Below are 20314 nucleotides of genomic sequence, written 5' to 3' on the forward strand. Positions count from 1 at the left end.
TGGTCAGGAGGCTTGGGATGTCTTTCACGGCATCTAGTACGACTTCTTGGTACTCCATCAGACTAACGCCCAGTGTGTGAATCCAGTTTCGGTCCAGCAGCACCGGCGACAACCCCTTGGTTAAGTAAAGGGGAAAGATTGCCTCCCTGTCGCCAGAGAATGCTAACCTGGGCATGACCCTGGACCTGGGAGAGCTGCCCAAAATAGCTGCACAGCATCATGCCCGAAGCCTTGACGGACACGGTGGGGAAGGTACGCTTGAGCAGTTTCCTGGCCATGACTGGCACGCAGGTCCGGGTCCGGCTTCATGGAAATGGGGTGCCTGCAGACTTCGGCGGTCAGTATGTACGGCAGCACAGACGGAACAAGGCCTGTGTGCCACATGTCGAAAATCGGCGGGTCCTCGGCCATGACGTGGAGCCTGGCCGAGGAAGCACTCGAGCCTGCTGCCACACGTCTCCGGTGCGTAGCCTTGCGACGGCTACCCTGGCCACGGGCTTGTGTAGAAATTGGACTGGATCCGGGCTGCTGGTGCTACTGTCCGCTGTTCGTACCCCCACTTCAGCATACCTGCGCTAGGTGCCCAGTTTTTCTGCACATGAAGTATTGTGCTTGGGAGAACTGGCACTGTGAGGGGGAATGGGTACCACCACAGCGACTGAAGGTACTGCCCTTTGTCGCCAACTTGTTGACCGCCGCTTTCACCAATAGTGAGCCGGTCGCATGCGCAATCTCACCGGCGTCCTTGGCCGCATCTTATATCACCAGCACTGCCTTCACGGTGTCGTCCAGCGAGGGTTAGGGTAACTCCAGGAGGTGTGTCTCCATGGCAGGGTTATTTATGCCGCAGATGAAATGGTCCCATAGCAGCGAGTCCAGCTGGTACCCAATGGTGCAGGCACTCGCTAACCTTCGTAGCGCAGCAATGAACTGCCCAAGAGTCCCTCCTTCCCGGCGGCTCTGGTTATGGAAGCGGAAACGCTCTATTAGTGTGGACAGTGCCGAGCTGAAATGCAAGAGCAGTATGGTGAGCAGCTCACTAGCGTCTAAACATGCGGTGTGGCTGGCCTGAGGAGGTCGAGCAGGAGACTGAAGATGTGGGTCCCGCAGCTGGCCAGGAAAATGTCCCGCTGTTTGGACTCGGGTGCATCGTTTGCTTAGAAGAACACGTGTCTATCCCCATGTAACCCGCTCGCGCGTTTATGCCTTGCGAATCTCCTCCCTTGACGAGTAGGTAAGTTCGCGCTAGGTTGTTGACAATTGCTTCATTTGTGAGGCCCGAGATGACCTGCTTATGTATGAGCCTATCGACGGTGAGATTTAACGCATTCCTGGACTGTTTGTCGTTGAGGAGGCTTTTAAGCAGATTCCACTTACCATATAGTGCAGAATATAGGTTGAGATTTTTACCAAAAAATATTACTAAAAGGTCACCACTCGACTTATATTGAATAGTCGTCTGGCAACATGTAGAAGCACAGACATTTCGGCATCCGCATCGTTATCGCCTCCATGGTGACCGACACGGCGCAATGTTGACACAGCCTACGCAGTTGGACCGACGCCATCTTTAAATTTTGTGCAGCAATTAATCCTGGCATTGCTAATCTCTCGACAACCCACAAAATGAGTACTAGTACTCGACATCAGTTCACCACGGCATTTAAAAAGTGATCGAATATGCTAAAATGCATGGGAACATGTCCGCCCAGCGGCACTTTGGCATCTCGGAAAAAAGCGTCCGGTACTGACGAACGCAGAAAGTAAAGCTGTTTGCCTGCAACTGAAGACGTCCTTTTACGGGCTCCGCATGGTGCACCCAGAGCTCGAAGTCAAGGTGGCGGATTTCGTCCGCGAGCATCGTGCCAGATCCTTGCCGGTGACAGTAAAACTCATCCGCATCAAAGCTATCGAGATCGCCTGAGAATCCGGACTGTCCAAGGAACAATTCAAGGGCTCCATTTACTGGGTTCATCGCTTCACGTGACGCAAGGGATTCGCATTTCAACGGTGCACATCAATCTGCCAGAAGATGCCAGAGGCATACGAGGACAAGCTGGTCGAATTCCAGCACTGTGTTATCCGTCTCCGGCAGCAGCATGGCTACGTGTTGGGACAGATCGGCAACACTGATGAAACGCTGGTGTGGTTTGACATGCCGTCATCCACCATGGTGTGCAAACGCGGTGCGAAGGAAGTCAAGCTTCTTTCAACCGGGAACGAGCATTTGCACTTTACAGTGATGCTCGCGTGTACTGCAGACGGCAGAAAGCTGTCCCCATACATAATCTTCAAGAGGAAGACGCTGCCAAAAGAGGCCTTCCCACGGGATGTTGTCATTTTCGTGAACGAAAAGGGCTGTATGGACAAGGCCCTCATGCTCAATTGGATCAAGACCGTCTGGAATCGGCGACCCAGTGCACTCCTGCGGTGTCCGAGCATGCTTGTCTTGGTTGCCTTTCACGGGCACTTGACCACAGGTGTAAAGCAGGCAATCTGCGACGGGAGGATGGAGCTCGCCATCATTCTGGGAGGTATGATGTCAACACTTCAGCCATTGGATGGCGTGCTTAACAAGCCCTTTAAAGACCATGTCCGTGAACAGTATAATCAGTGGATGGCCGGCGACAACCCGACCCCAACCGGCTGGCTGCACAGGTCGCATCTCGCCACTGTGGCCACATGGGTATCGCAGCCTTGGCGCTTGCTGCCCGATGATATGGTGGTATGGGCCTTCAAGAAGTGTTCCATTAGCAACTCCTTGGATGGTACCGAGGATGACATGTTGTGGGATGCAGCCAGTGAGAAGCAGTCGTCTTCAGATGAGAGTTCAGACAACTCAAACGAATAAGCAGGCGACGAGTCTGGCGGCACCGATAAATAAAATGAAGTTCTGTGCCTTATAATTTTTATGTTGACTTCTTTGCTTCACTGTAAGGGGGTTGACCTATATTCCGCCTCGACCTATATCCCACGTTATACGGTACTACCTCTTCTGATGCGACTGTCCGTTTCATTGCATGTCTAGTCCCACTGTAGCAGGGCCAGTTGTCTGGAAAACCACTCTATTTCCTTGTTTACTGACCTCAGTTTTGCTCGTAGTCGGCGATTTAACTTGTGCGTTTTCCACCTCTCCGCAAGAGCGTGTTTAGCCTCCAGGAAATGCGCTAACCCCGAGTCCATTTCGGGGACTTCAATTTGTGTGCTGATTTCTTTGGTCGCGTTGTTGATGGCCTCTTTAAGATTGGAAGTTAGATCTTTGAAGGATTCGCTTGAAGGGGTCGTATTGGCTTGAATTTTCCTGAAAAGATCCCAATCGATGTATTCGTATTTGATCGGAGGTTTGGGTTTGACCTGCACCGTGATTTCGAGAACGTAGTGGTAACTACCCAAGTCTTCCTGAAGATTATCCCACATGCCCTCAATATTTAGGAAAAATGCTAGGTCTGGCGTTGTGTCTCGACTGACCGAATTACCCCTTATGGTGGGAAACCTAGGATCCATAACAAAAGTGAGGTTAGAATTGGCTGCACATCTGGCTAAGTTTGTGCCTTTCTTACTGTTAAAGCCGTATGCCCATTCCGTGTTCAGAGCATTGAAGTCCCATGCAATTTTAAGAGGGGCATGTTTCTGGCTGCCCTGATTGCGGAATGGAATAGTGCATTGAAGTCTTTGTTCCTATCCGCAGGCGAGCTGTTGATGTTAAGAATAAAGACATTCGTGATGCTCGATCGACTGGGCACGAGCTTGATCCATTGTGCTTCTAGTCCACTCCGATATTTTGGAACGGGGTGCTCCACAAAGGAGATGCTCTTTTTAACAATGCGGCGATGCCTCTCCCCGTTTCGCTTTTGTACGCGAAACATACAAAACTGTGTGATACCCAATAGAGTGATCTCCTTGTGGCTTATCTGCCACCGATCTGACAAAGTGACCTGACCTATCAGTTAACTGAAATCTTCAGAAACCCTTGGCACCCCCGTCGGGATTGATCAAGTTGGGAGTGGTTCAGTATGCGTTGTTTGTCTTCTTTTGGGCTGAGTCCTAGGTCTTTTTAGTAGCGTTACTCTCAACTGTATGGCGGAGAGCATTTCCATAATCCTAATCAGGGTCTTTTTCAATTTACCCTCGTCTTTGACAGGGGAAGCCAAAGTGGCAGACGAGGTCTCGCTGACCTCGGTTATGTCACCCTCTTCTTCCTCCTCCGTGTCACTAAAACGTTCTGGGTTGAGCGCTTTGCGTTTCGAGTGCCCGTCTAATGGTCCAGGGTTACTTTTGCTAACCATGTGCCGGTTTATGAATTTTCCTTTCATGCTGCTAAAGGATTCCTTAAGCACTGCGAGCCCGCATCTAAGTTGCCTATTTTCCACTTTGAGCGCTTGGATACAGGAATCGATCTTATGCTCTGGCTTGATGCGTTCTTCTTCCCAGACAGCTGCGTCACTCTCTTGACCTTATCAGACCATGTAGCCCGCTTGACGGAATGGGAGCGAGACCAGGATTTCAATGTGGAAGAGCGTTCTCCTTGCCTCGGTTTGGATCCTCTCCTCGAGCGTGAGCGCCCTCCAGATCGAGATCAGGTGCTGAGGATGGAGTCGCTCCGTGGAGCTGGTGTAGCCGACGAGCTGTCACCAATTTTGTCGCTGATGCCAGACTCCACGTCCAGTTGTGCCTTCCTTGCTTTTTGCCGGCGCCTTCATTATTGGCGTCGTACGATGTATATATGATAGCACTTTTTGCATGTTCGGTCCCTGGTGAAGTGGAGCCTGCCACATGCCTTGCACTTGGGGGCGCATTGATGTTCTTCTTCATCGTCCGCTTTTGCTTTTCCGCAACCACGGCACTTACTTCTCTCTTCCTTACTGCTGATGCAAACGTCGGCACGGTGGCCTATGTGGCCGCAAGCATGGGAAACGATGATTTGGCGTCGGTATAGAGAGTATAGAGAGTATGGCAGCAAGGCCGTGCCGCAGATCACGTGGTTGGGCACACACATGCCTCTGAATAAAATCACAACTATGTGTGAGTTCTTGATTCGTCTGGCTTCTAGTGCCGTGGGATTTCTTTCGTTCACAATCATTTTTCTAGGGATTCCTTCGTCGTGAGAGGGGTCGATGTGCCTCATTACGCCTTTGCATATATCCTCGGGGGCGGCGATGTATGGCAAAACTTCGTAGGTGCCGTACCTGGTATGGATTTTATTTAGTCTCGCATAGGCCCTCGCATTAGAGGTGTGCGGGGTGGAGACGATTAAAATATTCTGTACCTTGTTTGGGCACACGGTGTCTTCCTTCGCTTGCTGCTCAGGCAGGGCCGCCACCATAGCCAGGGCTTGAGTGAGCAGTACTACGTCGGCTTGTGATACATCGAAGCCTCCCTTAGGGCGCACGATAATCTTGATTTTTTCCTTGGGGAGCTTCGGAAGTCGCGAAGCTTCCGTTACTTGCGACAACAGACTTTTAGGCGGTTCCTTGGCTGTGCGGTAGCCAGCCAGCTTGTTCATGGTGCCACGATGGCCATCTTGTAATGGCGGCCTCTTCATCTCCTGCTTTTTACGGTTGCTGAGGGCAGTGATCCACCCAGCACCGCTGAGATCTTCCAGGGTTACGTCCATACCTTCCACAGTTACGACTACGGGAATGGCTTCGCTTTCGATGAACGCACGTGTCGTCACCTCAGTCGTGCACAGAGATGGGAAAACACAAGTGCGGGGCTAGACCTAGGCCTGCCTGAACTGCCGCGGCGAGAGCAGGCTGCATCCGTTAGGGCATGGAGTAAGACATATAGGAGGTGAAACTCCCGTCAGCGCGAGCGAGCGCGGGCGACCAGATAGTCACAATTGTTGTATGCGCCGACGGGGCCATATACAGTGGCGGCGCCATGCGGTGCGTCGTAGAAGCCGCTGCGGAAAAAAAAATATGCAGCGCCCGGGCAGGCGGCTCCGGCCACTCCGGCGCGCTCTCAACGGCAGTAATTTCTTTCCAGGACGCCAGCACGATAACGGCTCCGTGGGCTTGTGACCTTTTCTGGTCGCCGCAAACAGTGGAGTTTCCACTCCTAAATATTTCTTGCTCCGTGCGTTAGGGCTAGCTCCCTCGTCAGCATGATCGTAGAGAAAAAGCCTCAGAATATGACGAAAAGTCCAGCCACTGATAAAACTCTGGTATCAGCGGATTTCTTGAAACTTGGCGGTTCTGATAAGGTATATATTTCCAGGGTTCTTCTTGAAAAGATGCCCAAAAACATTTAAGAACGCGGGAGCTGACGTGGATATGTCCGTACTGTTCAGCACCTCTTCATCCTGCCGAAGCCGAAGCCAGGCATGGCATTTCCACCACTGCGTAGTCACAATAGGCCTCAGTTTGCCTGCAAAGTGTTCTAGACAGGCATGGAATTCCCGATACTGTGCATAGTCACAATGGGCTTCAGTGCACCTGCAAAGCATTCTAGGAATTTGCCAAGAGCTACAGGATGAGGCTTGTTATGATCAGCCCTTGCTTTCCCCAGTGTAATAATGAAGTGCAGTGAATGGCCCACACAATCAAGGACTTGCTCCGGAATGCCTAAGACCCGTTCCTGGCTTTGCTGGCACACTGGAACACCCCTGGAATGTCTGGCTACAGTACTGCTCAACTTCTCACGGGTCGCTCACTTCTAACCTGTCTTGCAGTTTCCACAGCAAAGTTAGCTCCATATTGGCAGCAGGTTGCAAACTTCAAGGACAGGAACACTGTGCAAATGCTCCATCAGGTAGAAGATTTCAATACATATCACGCTCATTAGGGGTGTTCCCGTGTGCTCCTAAGGCCAACCTGCCTACACTTCTCTGTCTCGTTTCCATGCATGCCTGAACTTCCGATTTCATGCACAGTGCTGAATTTCCGAATGTGAGGCCAGGTACCATAACCCCTTTCCATACGCCCCTAACCACCTCGTACCAATTATAGTTGCATAGTGCCTTGTGTTTCATTACAGCTGAGTTGCTTTTCACTTTTTCAATCATAATTTTTTCCTGTTCTTCCAAGTACTTTTTGCCCTCGTTTAGCCATATGCCCAAATACTTGTATTTTTCAACATGATCAATCTTAGTGCTTTGTATTTCCAATGGTTCCCCCCTTTCTTCATTGTATACTATTATCCCAGACTTCTCTCTACTGAATTGTAGTCCCAATTTTTCCCCCTCCTCTCCACATATGCTCATTAGTTCCTGTAGCCCTACTCGGGTGTCAGCAAGCAGTACAATATCATCTGCATACATCAGTCCGGCTAGTACTTGAGCTACCTTCTGCCCTTCCAGCATATAGCTTATGTCAGTTCCTATTGTGCTCTGTTCTAGTCTCTTTTCCATTTGGCTCATGTAGATCATAAAAAGCAGAGGCGACAATGGACAACCCTGCCTGAGACCCCTTCTTATTTTAGCTGGCTTTGTAGTTTCCCCCTCCCATGTTATCTCTACCTCATTATCTGTATAAACTTGTTGTAGGAACTCAATCATCTTTCTATCTAGACCATATTCCCTCAACTGGCTCCATAACTTTTCTTGGTTTACATTATCATAGGCTCCTCTAATGTCTAAAAAAGCTATCTATAGCGGTTTCTGCCTAGCTGTCGCTATCTCTATGCACTGTGTTATAACAAATAAATTATCATCTAGCCTTCTGTTCCTTCTAAATCCATTCTGCAGTTCTCCCAAGATCTCTTCACGTTCTGCCCATTCCTCCATTCTCTTTTTCACCATCTGCATTGCTACTCTGTATATGACTGATGTGATAGTTATTGGCCTGTAGGATTTAATGTTGTCCTTGCTTCCCTTACCTTTGTAAACTAATATCATTCTGCTGGATTTCCAGTCCTGTGGAACATCTCCCCCTACTACTATTTGTTCAATAAGTTGTCGTAATTTTAATTTACTTTTCTGGCCTAATATGCTTATCAATTTCATAGGTATGCCATCAGGTCCTGTCGCTGTTCCCACGAGAACCTTGTGTTCAATTCTGTCCCATTCCTTACTTGTCATCCTTCTGTACTCCTCCTCTAATTCTGTCCTGCTGTTGTCATTGTTCTCCATTTCACTACCCTCTGGCTCTGCAAATGCTGCCTCTATTGTTAACCTAATATATTCCTGAGCTTCCTCTCCCTCTACCTTTGTTCCTTCTGGTGTGGTCAGTGAGTGCTGAACCACCTCTGTCTTCTTACTCTGTTGCTTTATGTGTGCCCAAAATTTCTTAGAGGCATTTCTGTCTTTTTTTCGTATCTCTAACATCCACTGTACCCCAACTTTTGCTATCTTGGCTTGAATTAATGCCAATGCTTCTCTTTTCATTGCAAGGTAATCCTCCCATTTTGCCTCCACCTCTTCTGGTGTGGCTCCCCTTTTCTTCGCTGCTCTGTGTTTTTTGCACGCATCTTTGCGTTGCTCTATGGCCTCCTTAACTTCTCGGTCCCACCAGCTTTTCGGTTTATATTTTCCCCGCTTACTTCCTAGTTTCCTAATCTGTCCCTTCTCTAGCTCTCGTTTAAAAATACCTATTAACTCGTCGTATGCCCATGCCCTTTGTGGTTGCTTGGATACCATGCTTTCGATGTTTTTGGCCACTTCTTGTAGCTGCCTGTCATTCAATTTGCTCATACCTTTCCTTTCTTTAGTTTCTACCAGTGGTACTGTCCTTCCAAAACTGACTTTGATTCGTTTGTGATCACTCCCCAGGCTTTTTGTACCTTCCTCATCAATTTCCATACATCCCAACCGTTCATACAGCTTGTGGGACATTAGGCAGTAGTCGATTGTTGAGTGGGTGTTATTTCTTTTCCATGTTATTTTCCCGTCGCATTTAATTTCAGTATTAACTATCACAAAATCATGAGCCTCACAAAAATCTACTAACATCTGCCCTGTTGCATCTGTCGCCCCGTCAAAGTATTCCAAATGTACATTCATGTCCCCTAGGATGATTATCTCCCGTTTCATAGCTAACTCCCTGATGTCCTTGGCCATACATTTGAAATGTTTTGCCTTCTCCTCTTTCGACTCATTCCCCGTTTTCAGATAAACAACTCCCAGGATTGTCTCAACATTCCCTACGGTGCCCTTGAGCCACATGTGCTCACTGCAGCTCTCCCTTACCCTTTCCCAGTCCTGTCCCTTCACTAGCGCCCCAAGGCCTCCTCCTCTGCATTCTTTCCTTTTTCTGTTGCACCCAACCCAGGTGTATCTCACAATGAATGGTGGCTCTTCCTCATCTCTTAAATGGGTTTCGGCAACTCCATATACCTGAAAATTTTCCGTTTGTAACTGTTCTTCTATTTCGTCCCACTTAATGCGATTTCTTCCCCCCTGCATGTTGATGAACCTCACATTTACTGCCTTCTTCCTCTTCCTCCTCCGTGCTCCTGTCCTGCCCCCCCCTCCCCTGTCCTTCATCTTTTATGTTTTGGCTTGCAGGGTCGCCCTGCGTGCCTGCAAAAAAGCCTGAGCCCTACGACCCACCCTCGTTTCTCCCTGCCATCCCGCCGGTGTAGTGTAGTGAATGCCATCCGGGCCAAAAGAGGGGAAGTTTTTCCCCCCAATCATTCTGTTCACCTCCACCACATCACACTTGAGGGCTCGCCCCAACTCCCTAATCACTACATTTGCCGTCACTACCTGTTCTTCAATGAAAGGGCCCTGTCCCCTGACCTCTGGGACAGTACACAGGGCAATGTGCACCGCCTCAGAGGTAGCCCTTAATTTCGCCACTCCCTCTTAAATCTGTCTGCCCAGCATTCGCCCCCTATTCTGCAGGACGTCATTCACCCCAGCATGCAAAATTACCAGGTTTCTTCCCTTTCTGTTTTCATTCAGTTTGCTTTTGGCTCTCTCCGCCACCGCTTCGAATCGAGCCCCCGGCATGCATTCGACCTTCACTCGTCTGTCATACTGCACTGTTCTGAGGAGTGCTGTTTGCATTCGTGATACGTTGGAGCTTCCAACCACCCAGACCTTTCTGTCTTCAAGCGAATCTTGCCTCCCTCCTGTCTCTGTCGGCTGGGTCTTCCCTGCCCCCTTGCCTTCTCTGCCTCCTGTCGTCTTATCCCTCTGTACCTGTGTCTCCCGCGGTCCCCACGTTAACGTGTCCGCCCCCAATTCTGCTCCACTGGGTGATCCTCCTGCTTCCTTTTTCTTCAGTTCCTGCTGTGCCTCCCTCTCAGCTTCTCTCTCTCTCATCTCTTTCAATTGTTTTTCCAATTGCTGCCCTTTCTCTCGCTCCTCACTCCATTTCCGTTCTACAGCCTCCATTCTTGAGGCCCACTCCCTCTCGACCCTTTCCTAAAACTCTGCGCTTTTCGTTTTTTCTTTCTCGAGTTCCTCCTTTGTCCTCGCCATTTCACTCTTTAGCTGCTTCTCCAAATTCTCAATCACCTTACACAGCCTGCACACGAAGCCGTTCCCTTCCGCCTCCGCCACGGTTTTGAATGTCGTTTCATCCAAATAACACCATCGTTCACGCCTCTCACACTGGACGAGGTCCCCACCTTCCTCCTTGGCTTTTCTAGCCGGCCGTCCCATGAAGTCTCTTGTCCTACTGTTATTTAACAGTGTACAAGCGAGGAAAAAAATTAACTATAATAAAGAACACTGAGAATCTCTAGAAGAATAAAGAGAGCTAGTAAAATAACCAAACCAATACCCATGGGAAAAAAAAGGAAAAAAAAAAACACACTTTTAGCCCTAACTATTAAACCTTTAGTCCTAACTGTTATGTGTTGGCCACGACCTACTTTATCGCCCTACTTTGGCTAAGTGTTCTCCTGGCTTCGCAGTGCTCCAATTCTCTGCAACCTACGTTTCTATGCTGGCCCTATCTCCATTCAGATTTCCCGCCGCTGCAATTAGAAATAAAAATAGAAATAGAACTTAGCTGTCGGCATCCGTCCGTCTCGGCTCCGTCTCCCCAAACAGCAAAACAGCGCACAACGCAGTGTTTTGGCTGCTTAGCAGATGATATCGATGGTGCTAGTGCTGCCGTTGTGGGTGATGCTGACGATTACGATGTGGCTGTAGATTCCGCAGTGCCGGTTTCGCAAAAACCATTATTGCACGAATAGAGACCACTTTTCAGGAGATATAAGCCAGTGATTGTACAATCGGAAAGTTCAGTAAAAAATTGGGAGTCTCCCTGGCGAATTGGGAAGGTTGGCAAGTATGCCATGCTCACACTTCGTGCAGACACCTGCGGGAATCCCTGGGAGAAGTCACCAATGCCTCGCCCCATGCACCAGCCAACAGAAGTCACCTGTACCTGCCAGTGCCGCTGCTAATGACAGTCTAGCACCACAGACTGTGTAGTTGCTGCATGACTGTTACGACAGCGGCAGCCCACCAGCTAAACCTGTGCCTTCAGGGTTTCTGCAGGGACGGTACACTAGTTTCGGACCATTAGTTAAAACACCCCACAGACTGTACTTGTGATTTGTTCCATATGTTTATAGCTCAGACTGACCTCTCTGCCTTTCTGTAAATAAATTTCTCTCTCTCCGTTCTATATGTGAGGTTTCTGTTTTCTATTACTAGGCTGTCAGGGTGTGCTTGTTTAGTTTGTTCCGTTGTGCAAGCCTGCACGGTGGGCTTTGCATTGTTACAAACTCATGGTTCTGAAAAGAGGGGATGTAGAGGGCACAAAAGACATGCTCCAAGTAACTAGACAGTGGTGGCCTCCAGAAATATATATTGTGCGGAGAAAATAAAGTAGGGGTTCTTGGAGTCACGGCAACAACTCGGTGCAGTCGCTTCTGGCCAGCGAGCTCAGGGCAGCTCGATCACACTCCAAATGATGCCTTTTCATTAGCAATGTTTATGGCCATCAATTCGTTGTCCCAAAAACATGTTTCATCAGATGAAAAAACGCATCATAAATGAGTGAGAAAAAGAGATGCTTCAACAATCATGACTGCACACACCTCAGTGCACAGGAATATCGAAAGGGGAACTGCAACTAATGTTAAAGAAAACTGATTAGGATCTCTGAACTTCAGCGGGGCTTATCTAAGCTACCAGAAGCAGGATAGCTACGGCTGTAAATAAAAGGTAGCATCTCCTGCACACATGCCTAGGACGTAGCAGACGATAATAATAATAATAATATTTGGAGTTTTACGTGCCAAAACCACTTTCTGATTATGAGGCACGCCGTAGTGGAGGACTCCGGAAATTTCGACCACCTGGGGTTCTTTAACGTGCACCTAAATCTAAGCACACAGGTGTTTTCGCATTTCGCCCCCATCGAAATGCGGCCGCCGTGGCCGGGATTCGATCCCGCGACCTCGTGCTCAGCAGCCCAACACCATAGCCACTGAGCAACCACGGCGGGTGTAGCAGACGATGCATGCGTGACTTTATGAGCAAGCACTTGGAGGCATACAGGGTGAGTTGTATGCCTTGATGAGTGGACACACAATTCCAAATGACTTTGGGCAACTCCACAGAGAATGCAGTGCCTCTCAACAACCAGTGGTTTCATATACCTGCCAATTATCAAATATAATATCAGCGTTACACATGTACACCAAAAACTATTCGGGGCGAATCTGTGGCGCCGCACATGTACAGTAAGAACCCTCACAGGGTTAATGCGGGCGAGACAGTGCTCGACTGAAAACTGCTCCATGACAGAATAATTATACTTTTCGAGGCAATGACTGTGCTGGCAAGAAAAAGAGCAAAGCAAGGATGGAGCCCGTGAATGCAACAGGCACAAAGCAATGCCAGGTGGTCGAGATCGAGTAAGCCTTGCTGCCTCAAAGCTGTGAAGACTCTTCCCGTCCCCTATGCTGCCAACAAAATGTCATGGAAGGCCATTAAAATTTTGCAGCCTAGGTCCATGCACTAGATAGCAAATTCCTCTAAAAGGGTGCTTGGCTTTCCATCTTTTATGTAGTTGCTTTGTCATAGAGAGTGTTGTTTTTATGGGAAGCCGCATTTGCTTTTACCATTTGTTAAGAGCAACCTCTGGTTGTGAAATAAAAGGCTTAGATCTGTGACAGTGTTGCCACTGGTGCACTCACCCCATCAGGGAAATCCAGGTTGATTTTGAAGCAGGGCACCCGCTTGGGTTGGCTGGGTCGGGTGGACAAAGCCTGGCTCTTGTTGCGGAGTGTGGACACCACCTGCAGACACGGCACAACCGAGTATAGTAGAGGTGGTGGTTGCCAGTCCCCTTTATACCTTTCACAACAGACTCACAAGGCATAAAGAACAGATATGCCCTCGTTTCCCATGCGCTAAACCTGCACTGAATCAAGCATACACACCAAACCTGTGCACAAAATTTGCAATAAGCTACAGTACTGTTCTGAATGAAGTGGTACAATAGGCCTAATCTTGGCTCAGCATGATCCGACTCAAACTGTATGTGCAAGGGCTGAAGTTACTGGAGCCAACGATGCAACTCCTTTGGCGAGTCATCGCTCACGATCGCTGCTGTCCATGAGGCCATGTACCTCATGGACGGCAACACTGAATGCTTGATTAGCTTGACCTGTAAATGGCCTCCAAGTTCGCCTACATGATGCGTCGCACTGACTCGGCGGACCTTTTGCTTCAACTGCCACCTCCGCCGTTTGCGCTGAAATCTGGTGTGGTCAGACTTGGGTGCTGAGTAAGTGTGGACTAGTGTCACATTGTTCTCGATGGTGCCTGCCAAAGCTGGGTGATGCTGGCGGGTGCCAACAATACATTGAAGATTTGCTCGTTATAACTGTGGTAAAGCCAAGACTGACAGCCACTAACAAAACACAAAGCATGCACTCGTAAGAAGATGTGGCATAATTTAGGTACTCGCAATTCACTGTCTAATAATAATATTGATGGACAGCTTCCACACAACTTAATATTCCTTCTAATGTAAAACACATCAGCAATTTCAAAAATTCTCAGGTTGTAATAAATAAGCAAAGTTCACTAAGAAGCATGCTTTACAATATGCCCTTTCCTGTCAGCATCGCTGCTGCAACTTTCTTAAAATTGTGGGCATGCACAGTGACCCTGCAGCTCAATGCTGTCACCTCCAGCAGTTAAAAAAGATACACAGTGCATACCCGGTCTGCTGCTGCAATCTGTCCAGCATATGGGCCACAGATGTTGAGGTGGTGCAGGTATTCGGAGGCACTGGCAGCGTAGTGGCTGCAGCCTGGCTGGAGGCAGTCAAAGCCACGCAACCGGTTCTTGATCTGGTTCAGGGCAGACACCACTTCCGGCGCAGTCAACGGCCGGTCATCGTTTACGCGGGCCTTCATAAACCAAAGAGATAAAATGCAAGTAGCTGAAAATGCTGGACTGCGCGAGCCCATGTATCTAGCATTCAACTGTGAAGCCAACGAATATAGGAGGAAAGTCAAGTGACCTAATTGAGCATGCGGCACCGCTATATGTTACCTCGAGCACAGATGAGGCAATGGTGAGGCACAGATAGCTTGAGCATTGCAACAATGTTTTGCCAATACAATACACTGCATCAGAGGCTCACTTTTCTTGAAACAGCCTTTCCAAAATGCAAAACTTGAATGCACCATTAAAAATGGTCGAATGGCAAAAAACGAGAAAAATAATTACGGCAGAACTCATATGTCGATGAATGTCGATAGTAATGCAATTAGCATACAAGCAATGCAGCAATACACCGTTTATCTGAATTCAAACTTATTTACATCTGTGTGGCCATTCTGAGATTTCCGTTGCTTCGGTATTGTCCCAGTTTGCTATGGAACTTGCTTGCCAAGACCTCTTATGAGCATGGCGGCATGACTATGATTGTATGACGCCAATGCAGTGATATAACTACAGTGTGACAATGACGACATGAGGACAATGTGATGACGACGAGCGAATGACGACTATGGTATGACGAAAACAGGATAACCAAGCTAGAAGGATGACATTGCACAACCGGAAAGGTATGACGATAGCAGTACAACAATGAATGCATGATGGCGACTGTATGACGAGTGTGTAGAATGACTAAGAAGGATTAATGTCGATCGGTTAATTAAGGTGGTATGACGACGAAGGCACAACGACGATGGGATAACGTTACTGAAGTGATGACGACGGTAAAATGACAGCGTGACATCGATGGCATAACTACAATGGCGTGACGACGACTGTGTGAAAATGATGGCTTGTCCACAATGGCATGACAAGAGTCCGATGACGAAAATAGAATGACGACAATAGAATAACCGTGATGGCATTACAACGATATGACGACAACTACATGATGACAAGTGTATATCGACGACACAATGACGACAATCGCACGACAATAGAATGAGAACGTTGTGATGCCGAGTGTATAACGACATTGGCATGACGACGACAGCACGATGAGCCGAATGATGGCATGACGACAGCGATATGACTAAGGATGCATGATAGCGGCTGTCTGACGACAACACAATGACGACGATGGCACAAGGGTGGCATAATTATGACTGAATGACAATAGCATGATTACGATTGAATGAGAGTGAAGCATTGACAAGTGTGGAGTGAGAAAGCCGGTATGATGACTTGGGCATGACGACAATGGCACAACGTTACTGAAGTGATGACGCAGGTAAAATGATAGTGGAACAATTACAGCATTATGACAATGGTTGGCAACGACTGTGTTATAATGATGGCACGATGACAACATGAGTGTTGGATGACAAAGTTAGAATGAAGACAATGGAACAACTGTGATGGCATCCCGACAACGGTATGACACCGAATGCATGAGACTGTATGACAACAATCGCATGACAACGGCACGAGGACGATAAGATGAAGACAAGTGGTGATGACTACTGTATCACAAAGACAGTATGGCAATTATGGCGTCACGATGATAGCACTAAGACAGTTGGATGATGCTGGAGCGATGACGATGGAACAACTACAATGGAATCACAATGGTAGTGTGACAATGACAGCATGACGAGTCGGACGGAAAAGCTGGAATGACGATGATGTGATGACCATGACGGCATCACGACCACGAGCGCATACCTAGTGGCCGAAGCTACCAGACAACTTGGACCAGTGGGTCTGCGTATAAGGCATGATAACGACAGCATGACGAGAGTCAGATTACGAAGTTGGGATGACCACGACGGCATCACGAGCACATACCTAGTGACCCAAGCTGTTGGACAACTTGGTCAGCACAAGAAAGGTACTACATAAATAGATGGATAGATAGCTTCAATACACCTGAAGTAGGTTATTAAGGCTTAGCGCATGGATAAAGCTTTATGGATAGCATTTCTAGATATTAAGGGAGCTTACGGAAATGCAGACACGGAAATATTATGGGATATTCTCAAGCAGGAAGTCGTACATGACAATTTTGTGGAGCTGCTGAGGGAGATATATAGAGGACGCCAAGTAAAAATAGTATGAGAAGGCCAAAATTATAATGAAGTGGTGGAATTTCAGCAACTACTGAAGCAACGATGTCCTCTGTCTCTGTTGTTGTTCCTGCTCCATGTTAAGGGCATAGAAAGACGACTGGAAAACAGTGAATTAGGGTTTGATTTATCATACATGAGTAATGAACAAACGGTGCAACAGAAGGTCCCCGCACTGATGTATGTGGACGACATAGTGCTACTAGCGGACAATACAAGAGATTTACGGACACTTGCGAATATATGTGGCAATGCAGTGACAAATCTAGGCCTTAAGCTTAGCAGAGAGAAATAGGGAATTATGACCGTCTATGAAGACACGAGTACTTATGTAGTGTCAATCCAACAACAATTTATACCCAGAGAAGAAATACCTTGGCGTATACATAAAAGCTCAGTAGCCACCAAGATAATCTGAACATAAAGAAAAAGTGGGATGCAGCAATAATTAAACACAAAGCACTTTGGGGCCACAACAAATATGAGGTAGTTCGTGAAATCTGGAAAGGAGTAATGGTGCCAGCACTAACATGCGCAAATGCTATTCTGTGCTTGAAATAGGATATCTAGTCGGGGTTGGAAGTAAAGCAAAGATCGGAAGGCCAGTTGGCTTTGGGAGCCCACGGTAAAACCACAAATGAGGCAGTGCAGGGGGTGACATAGGTTGGGTTTCTTTTGAAGTCATTGAAGCGCAGACCAATTATTGGTTTGAAGAAAGACTCGGGAACATCGATCTAAATGTAAGAGTGGCTAAAGCGAACAAGTATCTTTACCTGAAAAGCGTGGACACAGAGTGGAAGATGAGGTCAAGAAAGTTGGCAACCAAGTACAAGGGAATTGAAAGTGCAAATAGACAACCAGGAGTCATCAAGAAGAAAGTAAGAGAAACACAAACAGTGAATTGGATGCAAAGAATGAAAACAAAAGAGACCATGGAGATATACAAGAATGGGGACAAAGAAATTAGAAAGGAAAACTGTATTCTAACACAAAGGGCAGTGCTTTGCTATTTGAGGCTCGAGCTGGTTGGCTAAGGACATACCGGAGCATATTCACAAGATGAAGCATGTGTATGCTCCAACAAAAATCCGGAGACCACTCAGCACATCCAAATGGAATGTGAAGGAATTCACGCAGCGAGACCCACACATAACCTAAAACTTCCAGAAGTGCTTGGATTTAAAGTGAACAGAAGCATCAACCGGTCAGCAGGCAAGATAAGCAAGAGATGTTGAGAGTATTGACTGAAAAAAATCAGGGTAGAGATTTAATATGACCGGATCTCTTACAGGCATAGGTAGCGATACAATGTACATAGAAAAGCTTTGAGGAAGAGAAAAAAAATTAAGGAGATGTGTACAAAAATGTTAGAATGAAACGCATGTACACAAAGTGGTCAGTTAGGAATGTCTGTGCATGTCCGCCGACGTCTTTTAATTTTTTTGAAGAATACCAATCATAGTTCTGTGAAAAAAGTTTGCCTTGGCCAAAAAAAATTCCGAAGTCTCCACTGAGCAGCGACCTGTTTTTGCGAACTGCACGAAAATAGAATTTTGATCAGATCCCAGAAAAAACAACGGAATATTAAGAAATAAAGCGTCGAGGAGAAAGTGAGGAGCAGGCTTCTGTTGAAGAAAGAGCGTTTGAGAGAAAGGCAACTTTGTACTCCGATTGCGAGCTGCGTGCATGAGTGCAAAACTTGGCCGAAACGCTTATCTGTGAACTGTGTTTTTTCACCAATCTCGAGGGGCGGTTCAGGACCTCCTAAACAAGGCAATTACGATTATGTCAATGCACGCTGTTCATAGCATGTCACCAAATTTTTCATATGCACAGCTACGATAGTTTTTCTGGGATCTCATCAGTATCCTATCTTTGCGCAAATTGCAAAAGCCGGTTCCGGCTTTGTGTAGACTCCAGAATTTTTTTGGCAGAGGCAAAAATATTTTTAGCAAAACTAAGATTGACTTTGTGGTCCTGGGGAGACAGCAAAATGTATTTCTTTCAACAGACATGCACAAACCTTCTTCACTGAAACACACCCTATAGCATACCTGATTAACTCAAGTAGGCTACGTGACTACTTGTCACTGCCCTATATTAAATCAGCATCATCATCATGTAGGGTGGGGATGGTAACTCGCAGCTTTGATTACAAAAGCTCATTTAAAAGAAAAAGTTATGTTAGTTGCTGAAGGTAGAGATGGCAGAATTATTTCGGTTTATGATTGTGGTGATAGATGTACTGAAAAATTGGTTGATTTGAGAAATACTTTTCTTGTTCAGAAAAACTGCAACATGTACCCCCCCCCCCCCCCCCTTTTTTCTCACTATTTAAAAAAATGGAAGTGTCTTAGCTCAGGGTGTACATTCTTTACTTTAGAACCACTTAGTATGCGTTAGCAACAGGTAAATGCAATAACAGATATTTTCTTTTTAAAACACTATGCATTCAATCAGTCGTTTCAAATCTATGCAAACCTCACCAAGTTGTAGTGGGTGCTCAGGATGTGAGTGTCGGCATCCTGCCTGGAGCCAAATGCACGCTTGCACGCCGAACAGTTGAATGACTTTTGAGCTGCTGCCGCTCGCTTTCTCCCCCTGCAGCTCTTGTCCTGGAAAGCGCCTCCCGTCTAAGGCAAGGGCGTGAAGAAAGTCAGCTCTCTGTATGTGCACATCGATGAAGTAAGGCCAACCAGCCCAACTTAACGAAGTAGGGCACAGACCACGTGAAAGGTGACATTTCCAAGGCATACCAAAAGTGCGTCCCACCACCAATTAAGGGTCAAGGCATGCATTCCTTCCAAAGACTTGGCCGATGTTCTAAACCACATTTTGACAAGGTGCTTCAGGCCACATCGCTTTCTATGCACTAACACACAGTACTAGGCTAATAATGATCAAAAGCAGTTGCACCTGTGACAAACACTGAGTGACACCCCCTGTTTTGTTCACCAAATTTATTTAATAGGTTCGTGCACATATTATGCCCTTTCCTGCCATGCTTGAAAAGATGCTTCTGGCACAATTCTCACATTCTTGTATATATGTTCTGGGGTATTACGCGTCAAAACCATAATCCGATTATGAGGTATGCTGTAGCGAGGGACTCCAAAGTAATTTCGACTACCTGAGGTTTTTAACGTGCATCCAATGCATGGGACAAGGGCATGGTTGCACTTTGCCCCCACAAAATTGCACTTTCGGGCTTAGGAGCGCAACACCAAAGCCACTGCTGCCACCAAGGCGAGTACTTCTCCCATTCTCACTCATTGCAAATTTCTAAGCTAGACTAAGTTATAACACCTACCAGCGTGCAATTTGTTGCATAAATTCCCCGCTTGCTCTGTTATGACCACCCTGCGCTCAACATGTTGAAGTTGAAGTTTATTGTAGTCTTTTTAGAGTACATTGCATTTTTACACTTTTCGGGACCCAACAAAATTGTTAAAGGGTCCCAAACAATATTAATACATGACGAAACACTTTAAATGGCAACAATGGGTAGCAAGAATATTTCAAGATTATTAATAAAATTGCAAGTACAGAACAGCATAAACATGTAATATGGCATAATATAATATTGTCACTGTTATCTAACAATATAAGTATATGTGACAAGTTGATGAAATTAATACAGAAGGAGTTCATTATATATGTATAGGTTAGGAATCAGCAAGCGCTGTATGAAAATTAGACAAAAATTATGATTTAATTAATGAATTTATATGGAGTGAATTCTTTATATGTGCCAAGAAAGAGTGAGGAGATGGGTTACATTTGCATTAGTATTAAGGCTATTCCAAATTATAGTTCCTCTGAATTCCAAACTTTGGTGACTATAATTAGTATTAATTTGAGGTAGCAAAAGTAAATGGCGTGAAGTACA

General features: G+C 46.8%; 1 protein-coding gene across 12 annotated transcripts in view; it reads right to left on the reverse strand.

Moving 5' to 3' along the window:
* Positions 1 to 20314, reverse strand: part of LOC142580151 (uncharacterized) — a 750235-nt gene that overhangs the window by 428770 nt on the left and 301151 nt on the right. For 11 of the 12 annotated variants that reach the window (XR_012827590.1, XM_075690998.1, XM_075691004.1 and 8 more), the window contains 3 exons: positions 18912 to 19058; positions 14074 to 14265; positions 13042 to 13143 (listed from right to left, as the gene is read on the reverse strand). Coding sequence is in view for 11 of the 12 variants with exons in the window: in XM_075690998.1 (XP_075547113.1) it covers positions 13042 to 13143; positions 14074 to 14265; positions 18912 to 19058 (441 nt within the window). In the remaining variant the exon portion in view is untranslated. The remainder of the gene's footprint in view (positions 1 to 13041; positions 13144 to 14073; positions 14266 to 18911; positions 19059 to 20314) is intronic. The other variant, XM_075691003.1, reaches the window with a different exon arrangement.

The sequence above is a fragment of the Dermacentor variabilis genome, chromosome 4 (genome assembly GCF_050947875.1).
Source record: "Dermacentor variabilis isolate Ectoservices chromosome 4, ASM5094787v1, whole genome shotgun sequence".
Lineage (NCBI taxonomy): Eukaryota > Metazoa > Arthropoda > Arachnida > Ixodida > Ixodidae > Dermacentor > Dermacentor variabilis.